At 38.2% G+C, this 18,324-nt stretch overlaps 2 protein-coding genes across 3 annotated transcripts; one reads left to right on the forward strand and one right to left on the reverse strand.

The window, feature by feature from the left end:
- The first annotated feature begins 9,640 nt into the window (after positions 1–9,640).
- Positions 9,641–11,995, forward strand: LOC131677772 (ataxin-10). The gene is made up of 4 exons (XM_058957805.1): positions 9,641–9,970; positions 10,331–11,163; positions 11,302–11,568; positions 11,627–11,995. The coding sequence occupies exons 1-4, from the start codon at positions 9,894–9,896 to the stop codon at positions 11,806–11,808; spliced, it is 1,359 nt and encodes a 452-aa protein (XP_058813788.1). The 5' UTR covers positions 9,641–9,893; the 3' UTR covers positions 11,809–11,995.
- On the reverse strand, positions 10,982–13,177 carry LOC131677776 (putative GPI-anchor transamidase). Of its 2 annotated transcripts, none has more exons than XM_058957811.1 (4): positions 13,014–13,177; positions 12,233–12,952; positions 11,989–12,179; positions 10,982–11,214 (listed from the first exon to the last, which is right to left on the reverse strand). In XM_058957811.1, exons 1-3 carry the CDS (start codon positions 13,104–13,106, stop codon positions 12,006–12,008), a joined length of 987 nt encoding a protein of 328 aa, XP_058813794.1. In that variant the 5' UTR covers positions 13,107–13,177; the 3' UTR covers positions 10,982–11,214; positions 11,989–12,005. The 2 variants fall into 2 exon arrangements, with proteins under 2 accessions (XP_058813794.1, XP_058813793.1); XM_058957810.1 differs by lacking the exon at positions 10,982–11,214 and adding an exon at positions 11,501–11,948 and having other exon boundaries at positions 12,010–12,179; positions 13,014–13,174.
- Positions 13,178–18,324: the final 5,147 nt, after the last annotated feature.

The raw sequence follows: 18,324 nt of genomic DNA on the forward strand, positions 1-18,324 counted from the left end.
TTCTTGATGCAGTTCACTGCGAAATGGCCCCTCCTTTCAGCGATTGTATCCTTCGATGGCTAATTCATCGAACGAGGTCAAGGATTTAATCGCTGTTCTACAGTGGAATTGCAGAAGTATTATCCCGAAAATCGATTCGTTTAAAATCTTACTAAATAATTTGAAATGCGATGCATTTGCCCTATGCGAGACATGGCTCACTTCAGAAATAACCCTACACTTTCACGATTTTAATATTATTCGCTTGGATCGAGAAGACTCTTACGGAGGAGTACTTTTGGGGATCAAAAAGTGCTATTCTTTCAATCGGATCGACCTCCCCTCGACACCAGGCATTGAAGTTATCGCTTGCCAAACCAGAATTAAAGGCAAAGACCTTTGCATTGCTTCCACCTACATCCCCCCCTAGAGCCTCAGTTAGCCACCAACGGCTTTGCGATATTGCGGAACTCCTCCCCGCACCGAGGCTAGTTTTAGGTGACTTCAACTCCCACGGCACGGCATGGGGTTGCCTTCATGACGATAATCGATTTACCCTACTCCATGAGCTTTGCGACAACTTCAATATGACCATTTTGAATACGGGTGAAATGACACGGATTCCTGCCCCTCCAGCGCGTCCGAGCGCCTTAGACCTGTCCCTCTGCTCGACGTCGCTGCGGTTAGATTGCATGTGGAAGGTAGTCTCTGATCCCCACGGCAGCGACCATCTGCCAATCGTAATTAATATTTCTAACGGTTCAGGGCCACCGAATACAATCAATGTTTCGTATGACCTGACACGAAATATTGATTGGAAGAGCTACGCGTCCGCGATATCCGAAAAAGTAGAATCGACACAAGAGCTTCCTCCGGAGGAAGAGTACGGGTTCCTGGCTGGCTTGATTCTCGATACCGCGATTCAAGCTCAGACTAAACGCGTACCAGACGCGAATTCACGCGGGCGTCCTCCCAACCCATGGTGGGACAAAGAGTGCTCAGACGTGTACGCGGAGAAGGCCGCTGCGTATAAGACCTTCCGGGACGACGCACAGTGGCGGGTCTTCAAACAAAAGTCGGACAAAACTTCAAATGTTACCTAATTTGGCTGAAAATCACAATTTAAGCTAATTTTGAAGTGCTGAGCTCATTTTTGATGTCAAAAGTAGTGAAATATTAAATGCATTTTTCCATACAGTGTCATTGAACCTCTCTTATAACTATGATCCCGTTTTCATGATAGATTTTCCGTTACTGTTCACCAATGTCAGCAATATCGTGAAAATGAAGAACACTACTTTAAATCCATTGTATAACGTGTTGGTTTACTGTAGATTGTCTTACCATTTTAAACAAAACACCATGCGCCTCCATATCAGCAACAAAGCTTCAAAATCAACTTAAAACTTTTTGCGCACCTTGGCGCAGATCGAGACCATGATATTCGAAAAGTAGAGGTTATTTCTTATAGAATGTATACTATGTGACCGTTCCGAAATGATTCCGAAATTTGTACAATATACAATAGTGAAAAAAGTATTTTTGATCTGACCACCTCAAACATATTTAAACTAAAAAGTCATAGTTCTAAGCAAATTTACCAAATGGATTTTATTCATTAACCAAGTTCTTTCATTCCTCTACACAATGAAACTAGTTGCGCTAAAATCGGACCAAAATCAAAAGAGCAATATGCCTTTGAAGTGAACAGAGCAATTGTGGTTTCGGAAATAAAAATCATTAAAAAGTCCGGACTTTGCTACGTTTAAACTCATGTTAAAAATCGTGTTCTTATCCAATGATCATAAAATTTGGAATATACATCATTCAATACCTGAGAAATTTAGAAAAAATATAAAATATCAATATTTCAAAAATAAATTTATGAGGTTATGGCCAGCCTCCAGCCACTGTGCGACGGGCTGCCAGCTAGCTACCGACAGTACGCAATGGCGGAAACGCGCATGAAGAGTTTGATAAACGCCAAAAAACGTAGCTACTGGCGCCGGTTCGTCGACGGACTAACGAGAGAAACATCGATGAGCACTCTTTGGAGTACGGCCCGGCGCTTACGAAACCGAAACAGTACCAATGAGAGCGTGGAATATTCAAACCGTTGGATATTCGATTTTGCCAAGAAGGTTTGTCCGGATTCCGCCCCGGCACAGAAGATCTACCGCGCCGCGTCCCCTCACAATAACGCGAACGAAACACCGTTTTCGATGGTGGAGTTCTCACTTGCTCTCTTATCATATAACAATAAAGCCCCAGGGCCAGACAGAATCAAATTTAACTTGTTAAAGAATCTGCCAGACCCTGCCAAAAGACGCTTGTTGAATTTATTCAATAAGTTTCTTGAGGGTAATATTGTCCCTCATGACTGGAGGCAAGTGAAGGCCATTCAAAAACCAGGAAAACCAGCCTCCGACCACAACTCGTATCGACCGATTCCAATGCTGTCCTGTATCCGAAAGTTGTTCGAGAAAATGATCTTGTTTCGCCTCGATAATTGGGTTGAAGCAAATGGCTTACTGTCAGATACACAATTTGGTTTCCGCAAAGGCAAAGGGACGAACGATTGTCTTGCGTTGCTCTCAACAGAAATTCAAATGGCTTATGCTAGCAAAGAGCAGATGGCATCAGTTTTCCTAGATATAAAGGGGGCTTTTGATTCAGTTTCTATCAAAATTCTTTCTGAGAAGCTGCACCAGCATGGTCTTTCACCGACTCTAAACAACTTTTTGCTAAACTTGCTGTCTGAAAAACATATGCATTTTTCGCATGGTGATTTATCGACATCACGAATTAGCTACATGGGTTTTCCCCAGGGCTCATGTCTAAGCCCCCTTCTCTATAACTTTTACGTGAATGACATTGACGAATGTCTTTTCAATTCCTGCACGCTAAGGCAGCTTGCAGATGACGGTGTGGTCTCTATTACAGGTCCCAAAGCCGTCGATCTGCAAGGACCATTACAAAATACCTTGGACAATTTGTCTGCTTGGGCCCTCCAGCTAGGTATCGAGTTCTCCACGGAGAAAACTGAGCTAGTCGTATTTTCAAGGAAGCGTGAACCAGCGCAACTACAGCTTCAATTAATGGGTCAAACTATTGCTCAGGTTTCAACTTTCAAATATCTCGGGGTCTGGTTCGACTCTAAAGGAACCTGGGGATGTCACATTAGGTATCTGAAACAGAAGTTCCAGCAAAGGATCAACTTTCTCCGTACAATAACCGGAACATGGTGGGGTGCCCACCCAGGAGACCTGATCAGGCTGTACCAAACAACAATATTGTCGGTGATGGAGTACGGGAGTTTCTGTTTCCGCTCCGCTGCGAACATACATTTCATCAAACTAGAGCGAATCCAATATTGTTGTTTGCGTATTGCTTTGGGTTGCATGCACTCGACACATACGATGAGTTTAGAAGTGCTGGCGGGCGTCCTTCCGCTGAAAAATCGATTTTGGGAACTCTCATATCGATTGCTCATCCGATGCGATATCTTGAACCCGTTAGTAATTGCAAATTTCGAAAGGCTTGTCGAGCTCAATTCTCAAACCCGATTTATGTCCTTGTACTTCGATTACATGGCACAAAATATCAATCCTTCTTTATACTATCCCAACCGTGTCAATCTCTTTCATGCTTCTGATTCAACTGTATTCTTCGACACATCCATGAAAGACGAGATTCGTGGAATCCCGGATCACATACGTCCGCAAGTGATCCCAAGCATCTTTCATAGTAAATTTCGAATAGTCGACTGCAACAAGATGTTTTACACCGACGGGTCAAGCCTCGACGGCTCCACTGGCTTCGGTATATTCAATCAAAACCTCACCGCCTCATTCAAACTCAATGATCCTGCTTCAGTTTACGTCGCAGAACTTGCTGCTATTCAGTATACCCTTGGGATCATTGATACTTTGCCCACCGATCATTACTTTATTGTCTCGGATAGCCTCAGCTCAATCGAGGCTCTCCGTTCAATGAAACCTAGAAAGCACATTCCATATTTTCTGGGGAAAATCTGGGAGCGCCTGCGTGCTTTGTCTGTAAGATCGTACAAGATTACCTTAGTTTGGGTTCCCTCGCATTGCTCCATTCCAGGTAATGAAGAAGCGGACTCTTTAGCTAAGGCGGGCGCTTTACAAGGTGACATATATGAAAGACCAATTAGCTTCAGCGAATTTTTCAGTATCACTCATCAGAGAACCCTCGAAAGTTGGCAAACTTCATGGAGCAATGGTGAACTGGGAAGGTGGCTACATTCGATAATCCCTAAGGTATCGACGAAACCTTGGTTCGGGGGGATGGATGTGGGTCGGGATTTCATTCGCGTGATGTCTCGGCTCATGTCCAATCACTACACGCTGGACGCACATCTCCGACGTATTGGGCTCGTGGATAGCGGTATCTGCGCTTGTGGCAACGGTTATCACGAAATCGAACATGTTGTCTGGGCATGCGCCGAGTACTGTTCTGCCAGATCTCAACTATTCGATTCCCTTCGGGCCCGAGGAAGATCACCCAATGTCCCGGTTCGAGATGTACTAGCAAGCCGCGATATTCTCTACATGTCCCTTATATACACGTTCCTCAAAACCATCAATATCCAAATTTAAATGCCCCTATCTTTTCTCTTATCATTCCCAGAAGTGCCCTCTTCCGCCTACCGTACCCCAACGATGGTTTGATACGACTCCAAGACGAGACAAAACATCTGTCGAATGAACCAACAACACGAGATCTACAGTACAATATCACACGCGCAACGCGGTGTGTTTCCGATCCGTATCTGAGCCGTACTACGAAATCGTCTGGAGGAACCCCTGCCGGCTCGAGGAAAACCACCCGGCGTCCCAATACTTGATACATCCGTTCGAATCTGTAATCCTGGCTGTTGATTCCTGATGCCGGAAACTGAAAGTTTATATCCCCCCGTTCAGCCATGTCCACCCCTCTCCCATGTCTCTGATACACAGATGTATGACTTCACCCCTTCTCCCCTTGAATATCTTCCCAAAACTTATGTGCCCCCTATCTTCTAGTGTTAGTTGATCAATCCGTTCGAATCTGTAATCATGGCCGTTAATTCCTGATGCCGGAAACTGAAAGTTTATATCTCACCCCCCCCCCCCTTCAGCCTTGTCCGGTCTCCCTCCCATGTCTCTGATACACAGATGTATGACTTCACCCCCTTCTCCCCTTGAATATATTCCCAAAACTTAAGTGCTTAGTTTTAGTTGATCAATATTTAATCTCGTTAAGAAATGCCCATCAGTACCACTACTTTAAAATAGCCCTAATTAATTCCCCTTAATCTTGAACCACTCTCTCTAGTTATTTCTAGTTAATAAGCTTGTAAAATGTTCCGCTTAGTTAATAATTAATTTCTCCTACAATCTCCCTTCTAAAAATCATAAAGTGAATTACTATACAAAGAACACACAAAATGACCCGTCCCCTAAATCTTACGAATATTATATTATACCCTCTTTTATATGTATAAGTTAGCTGTAAAGTTTTTTTTTTAGTTTCATTATATAAAACAAAATAATATTGAAATGTGTAACCCCCTAGTTTTAAGAAATTCAAAATGTAAAACAATGAAAAAATGGCACCTTTAAGCTAACGCATACGTGCCTTATCAAATAAACAAACTGAAAAAAAAGATATAGTAATAAAAGGAAAAATAACATCCGAACAGACAAAAAAGATTAAAAGAGATCAAGTAGAAGTGTATAAATTGACTAGTTTTATTTTCGGCCTATTTACCACCAAACTGCAATATGTTTTGAGTTTTTAAATATTGTTAAATTTATACAAGATGAAAAACTAATACTCTTCTATTTTGGAGTAAAATTGTCCTAAATTGTAGTAAATATATAACACTTGATAACTATTTTAGACGTTCATTGAATATACGATAATTTCATTCCAAACCACTGTGCAACTGTACACGTTCGAACGCTGTGCACGTAGCGCTTCCACCTTCTGACCCTTCTGCAGCCAAGCGCAGCACACATTCCACTTCATATGGACAAAAAAGATTCGAACGAGTGACGAAAATCTCATTCGCATGAAAATGTCTTCTCCAGATTCAGTGAAAGTGGCATTCGGAGGAATTTGCTTCGCACGTCGTTTTGACTAGGTTCTTCTGCGTATATTTTTCCGTAGTGGGCTGTCTGGTTACAGAATTGGCATGCAAGGGTCTGCCCAGGATATGTGATCAGCGTTATTTGCCTATAGGTTACGCCATCCTTCGGTGATTTACATTCGATAGTCATGTAAGAATGTATTGGTTTAGTCACTCGCATCCTCACAATACGAACGCCGTTGGGAATACCTGTGAACAAGTCGCTCTAGGTGTCATGCATTATAAATTCCACTTCTCCGTATTCCAACATAATTCGTTTGCTGTAATCTTCCTTAATGCGCGGTGCCAGATCATGGATACGAACGTCCACCATGTCATTTTCCATATACGCGGGGATCTTGAATCTGCTGTTATTAAATTCGACCTCGTGTTGCATGATGTTGTTTGCAATGAAGTTTTCTGCCTGTGCTAACCTTCTAAACGTAATCAAAACGCAATTTTTGACGTGGTATAGCTGAATGCACATAACTTCGGCGAGATTAAGCTTCATTCCATCTTTAACTAGTTGTTCTGCCTGAAATATGAGTCTAACACGAGTTTTCTTATAGTCGGTCGAAATTGTGTTATCCCGTAGCACGGACACTTTTGTTTCCTTTAGCAGACTCATTTCATTGCGCTGCTGGGGGTAACGATACAAGTATTCTGTTTGTGCATTGGATATAGAACAAAGCGCTGGTTTGCTTCACTGGTGCCTAAAGGGTAGCGATTTATTGCTTCTGCTTTGTGGGAGATCAGAAGTAAACTGAATACATATACATTTAAAAGCATGTGGATAACACATTTGGAATATATAATTAGGGGAATGTGTTCGGTTGTCGGCACTCTAAGAAAATTTACTAAAAATGGAAAAATATCGATGAAAATAATTAAGATTCAAAGGGAAAAGGAAATTTATTCATCAGAACCACAATCTGTGTGTGTGGAAAACTAGTGCGAATATTACGCACTGCTAATGCACTGACGGATCGCATTCACTGCAATTGAGTGAGTTACAGACAGCCAATTTTTTGCCAAAGCTTCAGACAAATCAGATAGAAGCCAAAGGAGGAGGGGCTACAGGGTAACCCCGTTACACCCCTCCCCCCAATTTTTTGGTCATGACAATCTGGTATATACAGTGCGACCCTACGGTGAAAACACGACCAAGTGGGTTTTCTTTATGTAAATGTAAAACGCTAAACCGGAAGTTGCCTTCCTGGGTTTCAGAATGGTGCCAAAGATTGATCTCTTGTATCTATTCGTAAAACCCGTTCTAAAAATACCCATATTGATTAGGTTATTGAGAACTTAGCATTTGCCACAAAAAATGGGTGCCAACAACCGACCATGTTTGGGTGCCGACATCCGATTTTAGTAACCTTTTTGAAAAGCGAACAAAAAAAATTGTGGCGATCTTTTCGGTGCCATTCAATGTTGAATCACAAAATAGAATAAATTCCCATCATAAATATTCAATGCGCATACTTTTTCGATCGATTTACTTCTCGACAAACATATGATTACGGCCTAAAAGCCAACTGTCAAAATCCACTTTGAATGGAAATTCCGGACAAACCGTTACACGCCAATCACAGATGTTGGTAGTAAACGAAAGAGAAAAGTTTTCTCTTTCATAAACTGTTATGAACTGTGTTCGACTAATAACGGTTTGTCTGGAATTTCCATTCAAAGTGGATTTTGACAGTTGGCTTTTAGGCCGTAATCATATGTTTGTCGAGACTTCTTTCTATAACACTAAGCAAATCACCAAAAAAAAACTTTTAAGTAGAGTTTCACTTGTTCAAAAAATATATTGGTTGTAGAAGAGAACATTCGAGTCTGTTTGCTTTGGCAATCGGCACAAAATGGTCGTTCTAATATAACACATTTATGTCTAATATAACACATTTTATATTTGTCAGAATGTCCATGTCTACTTTCTGTCAAAAGTTACGTAGAGGTGCCGACAACCGACCAGTGCCAGTAAACAACCACTTCCCCCTACAGAATCCCATAGTGCGCGATAATGCCTTAAGAGCTCATGCGAACACATTTCTAATTAGATAAAAACAATAATTCTGCCATTTTTCGACCGATATTGTTGTTAAACTGGTCGATACTAAATTAAATGTTCTTTCTAAATTTCTATGAAAACAAAGCTGCTTCTTTATACGCTTTATACAAATGTTTAGCAGGTTTCATACGCTGCATGAAAAAATCGCAAAATAATGATTACTTTAATATTGTTGTCCCAAAACTGCATAATATTTTTAAACAAAATAACACAACAAAGCATACCGTTGGAAAGGTAATTTCTTCTTCTTCTCAGCAAATTGGTTGAACAGGGAACGCGTAGCTAATTTCTTAGTGCCGAAAGTTCCGAAAAAAGTTTTTTTCGGTTTGTGACCTACAACCTTTACTAGATCACTTGAAAAGCAAATTCAATTTTAAGGGGAACTGGGCCGATTCGGAACTAGTAAGACTATTGAGCTATAGAAGGGAACCTTGTCAACTGATTTACAAAAAGATTATTTTTTGTGGAAGTCTGATCGATTGCGCACATTTTTTTTCTCAGATTGCTTTTGGCTATCTCTTATCAGAGTGTGTCTATGCACTCTACAGGAAACGGAACAACGGCTGGGCCAGTTCGGCATTTTTAGAGCAGCCAAAAGATCCAGCCATCAAAAATATATCCAGTTGGCGGTTTTATTTTGTTAAGTAGTTTTAGAATAGGATCTCCATCTAGATTGCTATACTTTTATAATGAGGTAATTATGCGAAATGAATGTTATTTTATGTTTTTTTTCAACATTCAGAAATAATTCTATTGACAGTATTTTTCATTCTGACGCGATTTTCATGAATGGGTATTTTTTACGCATTTTGTTGTAACAGTTCTGCGATGGGTGAAACATACCCAGGATGACGTACAAGGTCTGTACTCGAACGCGGTTTGCTGTTCAAAACCCCAGCAAAATTTTACTGTACCCAGTAATTTAAATTGTGTGTTATTGACTCCAATCATTAATTGTTTATCAAAATTATTGGCTTGAAAATATTGTTTTTTAGAACAACAATAAATTTTTGCTTTCAATAAAAATATTTTTAATTTCAATAATTTTCTTTTAATTTCGACTAAAAAATTATTAGAAAACGAATCGATATTTTTTTTATTGAAGCAATATATAAATTTTATAGAATTCAATAAATAAATTTATTGTCTCCCGACCAATATTTCTAATTATTGAATTTAGTCCATATTTTTATTGAACCTACAAATTTTTTTCTATGTGCGTAATAGTACTTTCTGAGCCCCAGCTCGAACATAATGACATTTGCTGCTCTTTATGAACCAGTACACGCTGCGCTACATAGCGGTACTTTCCGAACCCCTGCTCAACCGGAATGACATTTGCTGCGCTCTTTGTTTACTTGTATGATCAGCTGTTCACAGGTTTTCTAAAAAACAGCTGATCAGACAAGAGTAAACAAAAAGCGCACGAAATGTCATTTCGGTCGAGCAAGGGCTCTGAAAGTACCGCTCGTAACACAGCGTATGATTTTCGTGTATAAATTAGTTCAATTCAGACTTCAATTTGACGCATGCTTCACTGTGAAACCTTTGATTGACAATCGTGTTTATCAAATATTCACTCCGGGCGATCTAATAGAGGTCAAATTTTCTCTTGTAGATCTAACCAATCAAACCCTTCGCTTTGAAAAAAAAAATTAAATCCAGAAATTCTCAGTGGTATCGCTTCGATTTAAAGACATGAGTAATGTTGAAACACATCTGATGGATGAGAATTTTGAAGCAGTTCTTGGCGGTTTGGATAAGCTCGATATCAGGTAAAGCATTTCCCCCTTGAATGCACTGTTTTTTTTATTTTCCTTGGTTCCCATGCTTCGAGATGAATAGGATACCAATTGTTTAGACTCGCAAAACCTGTATACTCAATACATTTAATTTGTTATTGGTTACAAGAATATGTCAGTACAGGACTGTATATCAGGTCAAGGTTATAAAATTACTGAAAACACCATGTACATATATAAGGCTTAAATAATATCATAAAACATTCTATTCAATTTGTATTCCATAATAGTAATTTTATTGGTGTTGACGAGAACCTGGTATTGAAAACTATTCTCAGGTCAATAATATATTTAATAATATTTACGTTTTTCTGTTTTATAATATCAATATAGAGCTACCAACTACGATGACTTTAAAAGCCAATCCGATGACATTCTTCGTGTTTTCCTAACCAGCCACAAGTCGGTGGATGATTCTCAAATCGAAATTGCTCTTAAATGTCTCAAGCTTCTGAAGCAATCCTGTGCCTTAGGACAATCCTTCCAAGATGAGATTATGTCGAAGGAAAATCTGCTGGGTAAACTAAAGTCAATACTGCATGATGAATCTATAGGAGAAAACATTCGAATAAGCTGTCTTCAGTTAGCAGCAAACTTGTGTGTTCAGAACAAATCTAACCAAGAGGCGGTTTTGAATGAGCTAAAACAATTTCTTGTAGAAAATATTGAAAGCAATTCTAATTTTGCGAATGCATCCACAATGCTAGTTTACAATGCATTTATATCCAAAGCAGATGCAAGTCTGGATGCACAACATTTGTTGGAAATATTGTTGACCAACTTGGAAACCGTTCGGCTAGCTCAAAAGGATCCACCAGAGTTTGTTGGTATTTTTATGGAGTATTTGACGTGTAAAACTGCTGAGCTTATCAACGGCTACGAAAAGATCAATGCTGAACAACGGATTCAATTTTTACGCTATTTGACGGAATACATTCGCTTCGATGACCGCCGAAATCCTCCGATAAACAAAGAACTGTTCCATTATTTGATGCTAGATTTTAACAAGAAGTGTGATTTATTACTTAAGTTAGATGACAAAAGCATTGATCTGGACAACTCAGAAGAACTTTTTACATTGTTAATGCTGCTTTCGGATGCGACCTGTCTATATCCGTATAACCAGTTTTTGCAGCTATACAAAACAGTTTTCCTGAATATAGGTTGTAAGTATACTAGGCGAATGGTCCATTTAATAAAACTTTCCTCTTACAATCCTGCAATAACACAAATAATTTAACATTTAATGAAATCTTTCACTTTTTTATTCATGCAAAATTATTTCTCAATATTGTGCTCAACAGATCTTTTGCGTCAACTGCACGAGCTGGGACAAAGCGAAAACAGCAACATGTTTACGCCTGTCCAGAATATAGAGGAGATTCTTAAGGTTAAACAAGGAAGCAGTTCAATCAAAATCGAAGAGGACATTTCCTTCTCTCTGAAGTCATCGCTGGTAAAAGCGCTTGCGAATCTGCTCTATCAGAATAAAAACAACCAAGATCTGGCACGAGAAACTGGATTTATTAAAGTTATTCTCGAATGCACCAATTTGGATGCGAGAAATCCTCGTAAGTTTTAAATCGAATCGAACAGCAATCAGCAAATCAACATTATATTTCGTTGCAGTTATCAAAGAATGGACTATTCTGGCCATTCGCAATCTTTGTGAGAATAATCTAGAAAATCAAAAGTTTATTGCCTCTCTATCGAAAGTCGGAGAAGCAGAGAACACGCTTCTTACTGAATACACAGCAGAGGGAGGAACAATTCGTATAACACCCAGACCTTCTTCGTCGTTTCGCAAGTAGATACAAAATAGTGTGTTCGTTGCATTTTTTATTTTTAAAGCTAGAATACTGCCTGGACTAGAAGTTACGAGAACAATTTGCTTGGAAATTGTTCATAAAACAGCGTTGGATTTGGTTTACTTATTATTTTTCGTTCAAATCTGAAACGAATGATTTCGTTATAATAAAACAGTCAATTACCTTTAAATGTTTACTACTTACTCATCTAATGGAATGGTCGAGAGTGTAATATTCACTACTCCTGATGATATCTCGGTGGGTCTGATAGAACCGAAGAAGTCCGTTATTGGCACTTTATAAGGATCCTTCGGGTAAAGATCTTTCCGAATACCTACCGTTGAAATACAAACACGTTTCGGGCAGACGGATAACTTTAAAAGAAGTGGTATTAGAACTAGATAAAAATGATTTAAAAAATACTTACAAATTCTCCCATAGTTTTCTTGCTGTTAACTTGAACTCCCTCCAAAAACTCCAGCGCGTAGTATGTATACCGATCGATTATGTAAACACCAATGGCTGGATCTACATGGTGCGATAATGAATCTTCCCCCACTAGACTGCTGGCTACTGCTAATATATTTGGCGAGTAGAACTTTTCATACATCGAAGCTGCCTGACACGTGTCAATCATAAAAAATAACTCATTGTATCGTTGCTTTTGCCACATTTGCTCGATTGCATCGGCCAGTTCCTGATTGGTGATCTCCTCCGAGTCTTGAAATTTCAGAAATCCATCGCCACCGTGACCCGTGAGATATATAAGCACGTTACTTCCTGCATCGGATAAAAGCCGCTTTGATCTAGCGGTGCCGTTCTCGTTCCTACCAGTCAGTAAACGAACAAAATTTTCTACCGTGACTTCGTACCCTCGGTAATCGACCTCAACATCTGCCCCGTAAACATTGATATGCTGGTTGGCATTGTTAAACACCGTGGCAGGTCGGGGATTGCGTGGATTGCAAGCCATATCATCGGCAATCATCAGCAGTATCTGACTATCTGGGATGCCTAGACGTTTTACAGAACGGTAAACAGACAAAACATTGGCTATGTGTCGGTAGTTGAACCAGAATCTGGATGTATCTACCAGAACCGCCCAATTGTTGGTGTGGGAACTGCTGGCGATAAAATCTTTTGGAAGCTGTACAACGAATATAATAATTATGTATTTTGTGCAATAACAGATCATGTAACACACCTACCTCAATTTCATTACCGGAACAAGCACATGAAAGGAATAGCACTGGAATTATTACCAACAATCGCAAAATAGGTCCTAGGAATCTTTCGAGCATTTTGAACGATTTTTTGTTATTGTCATATGGTAGTACTAGAGCATTAGGGAGAGTGTGGTTGGAGTGTGGTGTGGCCAGCACGCTTGTTCTCGACTAATCAATTCAACGCTTTTATTTGAAAAGGGCGATACTAGCAGTGACACCATTCAAAGAAAATCAACAGTGAATATTTCCGGACTTGGTATTATTTCCTATTTAAGAACTATTGTGTTTTTTACATCCTAGATTGGATGATTCAGTGATCGAAACCCAAAACTTCATAAAGTATTTGAAATTGTTAAATTAAAATTTGTTTTTGCTATTGAAATAGAAAAAAATAATAGTATCGCCCCTTTGGCGATTGTTTACTTTTTCGGTTCCACCTACCAGCATTGAAGCTGGTTTTAGTACCACAAGCAATAGACTTTTCTACGGCTCATGTACGTACACGCCACATGACACAAATACTACATTACAAGCTGGTGGAAAATAATAAACAAAGACGGCAAAAGTAAATGGGATTGTTTTCAACCAGGAAACATCATTAGTGTTCGTGAAATCGGTCGCAAAGAACTCAATACTTGAGGCTGAAACTAACTACAGCTGTCAAACTGTTTGCTTGAAGCAGAGATGCTAGATACTTCTTTCAAATGTCAGCAATAATAATTTTAAATGTCTGGGAAGTAAAAAAAATGCCTAAAGTAGATAAAGCTGTCATTGGAAGCTATAGTGTAACCAAAGGCCTTTATTTTCAAAAATCTGTAAATATCTGCAACCAAACTAAAAAAACTGTAAATATCTGCAACCAAATTAAAAAATCTGCCATTATCTGCGTCATCAAAAAAATCTGCAGCTAAAATCAAAAGTCTGCGAATTTTCAGACATGTCTGCAAATCTGGCATCTAGTCTGGCATCTTTGGCTTGAAGCCAGTTTCGAACTTGGGCCACCAGACATATCGATCGCAATGATATCGAATCGTGAAAAATAGCTTTGAAACTTCACTTCAGAAAATTAAATCGTATTTTATCAGTGATATTGCATACTGCGCTTTCAAATGTATTGCAACACATTAAAACAATACTAGTTTTCGGAAGCATAACTAAAATGTTATATATATATATATATATATATATATATATATATATATATATATATATATATATATATATATATATATATATATATATATATATATATATATATATATATATATATATATATATATATATATATATATATATATATATATATATATATATATATATATATATATATATATATATATATATATATATATATATATATATATATATCATTGATAAAATTGAAAAAGAATATTTCACCGAGTGTTCCTATGAAATGTTGATTAGGCCATTTTCGAGTCGCCCTCTTGTTTTGACGATTCTCAATTTTGACCTGCAGTGTCGCCAGAAAACAAAAATAAAATGTTGTTTTCGCCGTGCTCGCTGGAGGGGAAAATTTGTTATTCTCCCGAGACGTAACAAGCATTTCTCGACAAACATACACTGAAAAAAATCCAAACGTTAATTCTATTTGCTTCAAACCGCTTAAAATTCATATGAAGAAGAAATGCTATTGTTATCACGCTCACACATACCTTCTATGTGTCAACTGTATAAACTATGTATGCACACACATAAGTTATATGTGCATATTGTTATAAAATGGGGTTTTATGTGCCTAATAGTTATGGAATGTGAATGTAAGACTAATATTTCTTGTAAATACACACATTAGGTTTATGTGTTAGCAAATAGTGTCTATATGCCTCCGTCAATTGCAAAAATCTATGTGTAAAATCAATAAGCATAACGTTTACTTTTTTTTGAGTGTATGATTACGGCTTAAAAGCCAACTGTCAATATTCACGTTCAACGAAAATTACTAACATCTGTGACTGGTCTCACGCCAGTCACAGATGTTAGTAGTAAACAAAAGAGAAAAGTTTTCTCTAGCATTTAGTACTGTGAACTGTGTTTGGACAGTAACGGTTTGTCTGAAATTTCCCTTTAAAGAAAATATTGACAGTTGACTTTTAAGCCGTAATCATATGTTTGTCGAGATTTGGTTTTTGTTCAGGGCGATTCAGTTTACGGGCCTTGTAAACAACAATGCTGTTAATTTCGCCCACATACACTACCTTAGAAATGTAGAGGCGTAGCCCACCTGGCGGTTTGTTTACAGTTGCATATGTGTCACGAAAGGGGCCCCCGGATAGAATTTTACAATGGAATTTACCCTACAAACAATCATAAAAGAATAAATATTATAGTTATTAGTGTTTCAACATTGTTCGATGTCAAGTTCTCACAGTAGATTTACAATAAAATTTCATGTAACAATAAATTTCACTGTTCAACAAAAAAAATGATACAGTGCATTCACATTAAATTTTACTGTTTTCGAGAAAAAAAATGTATGAAGAAAAATTGATTTTTTTAATATTAAGATACATAACCACCCCCTTTTTCACTGTAAAAGTCTATTTTACATTGAAATTTACTGTAAAAACGTTAAAGTTTATTGTTTTTGTATTGTAGCATAACACTAAAACTTACTGTAAATTATTGTTAAATTACTGTACTGTCACAGTGAAAATCATGGTTTTGTTACTGTACATTTCTATTCGGGCCATATCATTGGCTCGAATCAAAACTCGTCGAAATTGACGATAGGTTCATCCGGAGTGTTCATTTGTTTTTACATTTTGCTAGCGTTGCCAATTTTATTTTATGTGCACCACCCAATGTGGCTACGCCACATCGCTTTTGCGCATGCTGTCCGACTTCGCTACCGCTCAGTCGGACTTAAACTAGGGATAGCCCCTATGTTTGAGTAAGCCGGGCAAACGAGTGGATCACAGGTTCGCTTGCTTCCGACGGTGGGTCGGTGGCCACCTCGCCCGGCGGATCCTCAGCGGCTTTGCGCCGCTTCGGTTCCTAGGCCTCGGTTATGTTGATAAGCCGCATCGAAGTAGACATTCTAACTAGAATCGGTTGTGTCACTGGAGCCGGAATACGAATTAGAGCCAGCCAGCAGTCCGGCTGAGCTTAACTGGGAAGTTTAGTAAAATTTAATCTGGAAATAAAAAATTTCTGGCAGCGCTCCAGCACCCCGTTGAATTCTAACGCTTTCACCACCTGGGCGCCAGGTTGACGATATGAAATGAACTTTGTTTACATTCGACAAGCTTTGATTCGAGCCAACAACATCCAGCCGGGTTGTCTAGAATAATGTTTCAATAGCCTATCGCTCGCTGGCATGTATTTAACCCGCCTAGTTTCTATTTCGTTGACTGGGCATCCTCGTTTGACACCATTCTTTATTCCTTGACAGTGAATTTAACCACATGGGTTAGCATTTTTGATAGTTAACCCTCAAAAAGGCAACCGGGTCCCAGAGGCCCGGCACGTTACAATTTTTTAGTTACAAAAAAATGTGTATGCAGTATAAGCTTGGGCATGGAAATTTTGATAAGTAGCTTTGAAATCTATAACAAAAATAAAGAATTGTGAAATTTTCATCGATGGAGTGATGCGCAGCTATGTTTGAATTTTTTATATGCACAAAAAGGCAAACCGGGCCTGGCAGGCCCGGTGTGCATGCAACATTTACTAGGAATACCACGGGTTTTATACATTAATATTTATCCAACATTTTGAAGAGTTCATCTTCAAATTAGCAGGATTTTTTTTCATGTTTTGATTGATTTTATCTTTTTACATTTTCTTAAAAGAAAAAAATCTTGAAAGTTTGAGCGAATTCTATACATTTCATTTATAAGAAATGTAAAAATAGCATACGATAGTGACGTGTGTCATATTTTTTGGGTAAATACTTTTATGTCACCCACTGTGGTCTACTTGACAATTATTTGGATACAACATAACCTAACTCTGTCGTTATTGTCTATTCTTTGTGTTATAGTTGTCGTAATTATTCAAATTGTAGGATCTAAAAGCAACAAAAAAATTAAATGGCTATAAAACGATATGCCCATGTTTTCAATCGTCTCAAAGAATCTGAAATAATGGAAGAAATTCGAGCAAATTCAACAGCAGATGATGCCGAAGCTGATATGCTAAGCGAGGAAGAAGATGCGAATGATATTGCTTCCGACAATGAATCTGATACAGACTGGGAAGAAGAATCTAAATATGTAGGGGAGAGAGGGTAACAGTGGATCAGCAGGAACTATGAAACATTCGCAATAAAATCACAATGCATGATCGGAATCGTCTAATTCCCTCATATTTCACAATTTCTAATTCTTTACACGTGTTGCTATATTTTGGAAGAGATCTGATAACTCTATCTCTTTTAATGGATATTTGTTTGTTTTGTGATAGCCAGAGTAAATTTGCAATGATAAACATTATTCCATCTTTATGAATTACCATTCATTGAATAAATGTTTAGTCTATTGCTATTTATTGCAAATTTTATGCTCAACATTTGCCGCGAACAAAGTTTTTTGGTAACTACTCATGGTTCTGTGTGATTTCACAATTTTCATGAATAGACCCATTGGGTAACTGTGAAACGATGGCGTATGGGGAACAGTGATTTTTGTTTGTTTTTGTGGTCTGTCTCAAAATGTCAATGGGTTCCGATTTTCCACACTAAATACTACTCATATAGTGCAAAATTAGTAAATTTGGCCAAATTTTGTAGAAATTGTCTCTTATTTCAGGATTGCAGCTAATATACATATATGGTGGTTCGATGTTACGCGATGATATAGTGGATTCTTTCGTAAACAAACGATTTTCGCCTCAATATAACTTTAATTCAAAGCGTTAGGATCATTCTTCGTCTAAACAAAAGAATAAAATTTATAAGTAGAATATTTCACTATAGACGACATCGTGTTTCATAGTTCCTACCCATGGGGCACACTGATACATTTTACCACCAACTGTTTATTATCCAAAAAATGTTATTTCCCGTGAATTTTACCAGCTGGAAAAAATATATGTATTAGTTAACAACATAGTGGCACTATGTATCACTTTTGATTACACAAATAACATGTATTATCATCAAAATTAAATTGTAGAAAAAATGTGTTTCATTGTTACCCTCTCTCCCCTACTCCGGTTATGCATCAGAAGAAATTAATAGCAACCCAGAAACATTTATTGGTCGTGTTCAAACGAAATGGAGCTCAGAACCAATCGACAGTCGACGTGATCTTCCGAGTACTCACCTTTTGGA

This window comes from Topomyia yanbarensis, chromosome 1, assembly GCF_030247195.1.
Source record: "Topomyia yanbarensis strain Yona2022 chromosome 1, ASM3024719v1, whole genome shotgun sequence".
Classification (NCBI taxonomy): domain Eukaryota; kingdom Metazoa; phylum Arthropoda; class Insecta; order Diptera; family Culicidae; genus Topomyia; species Topomyia yanbarensis.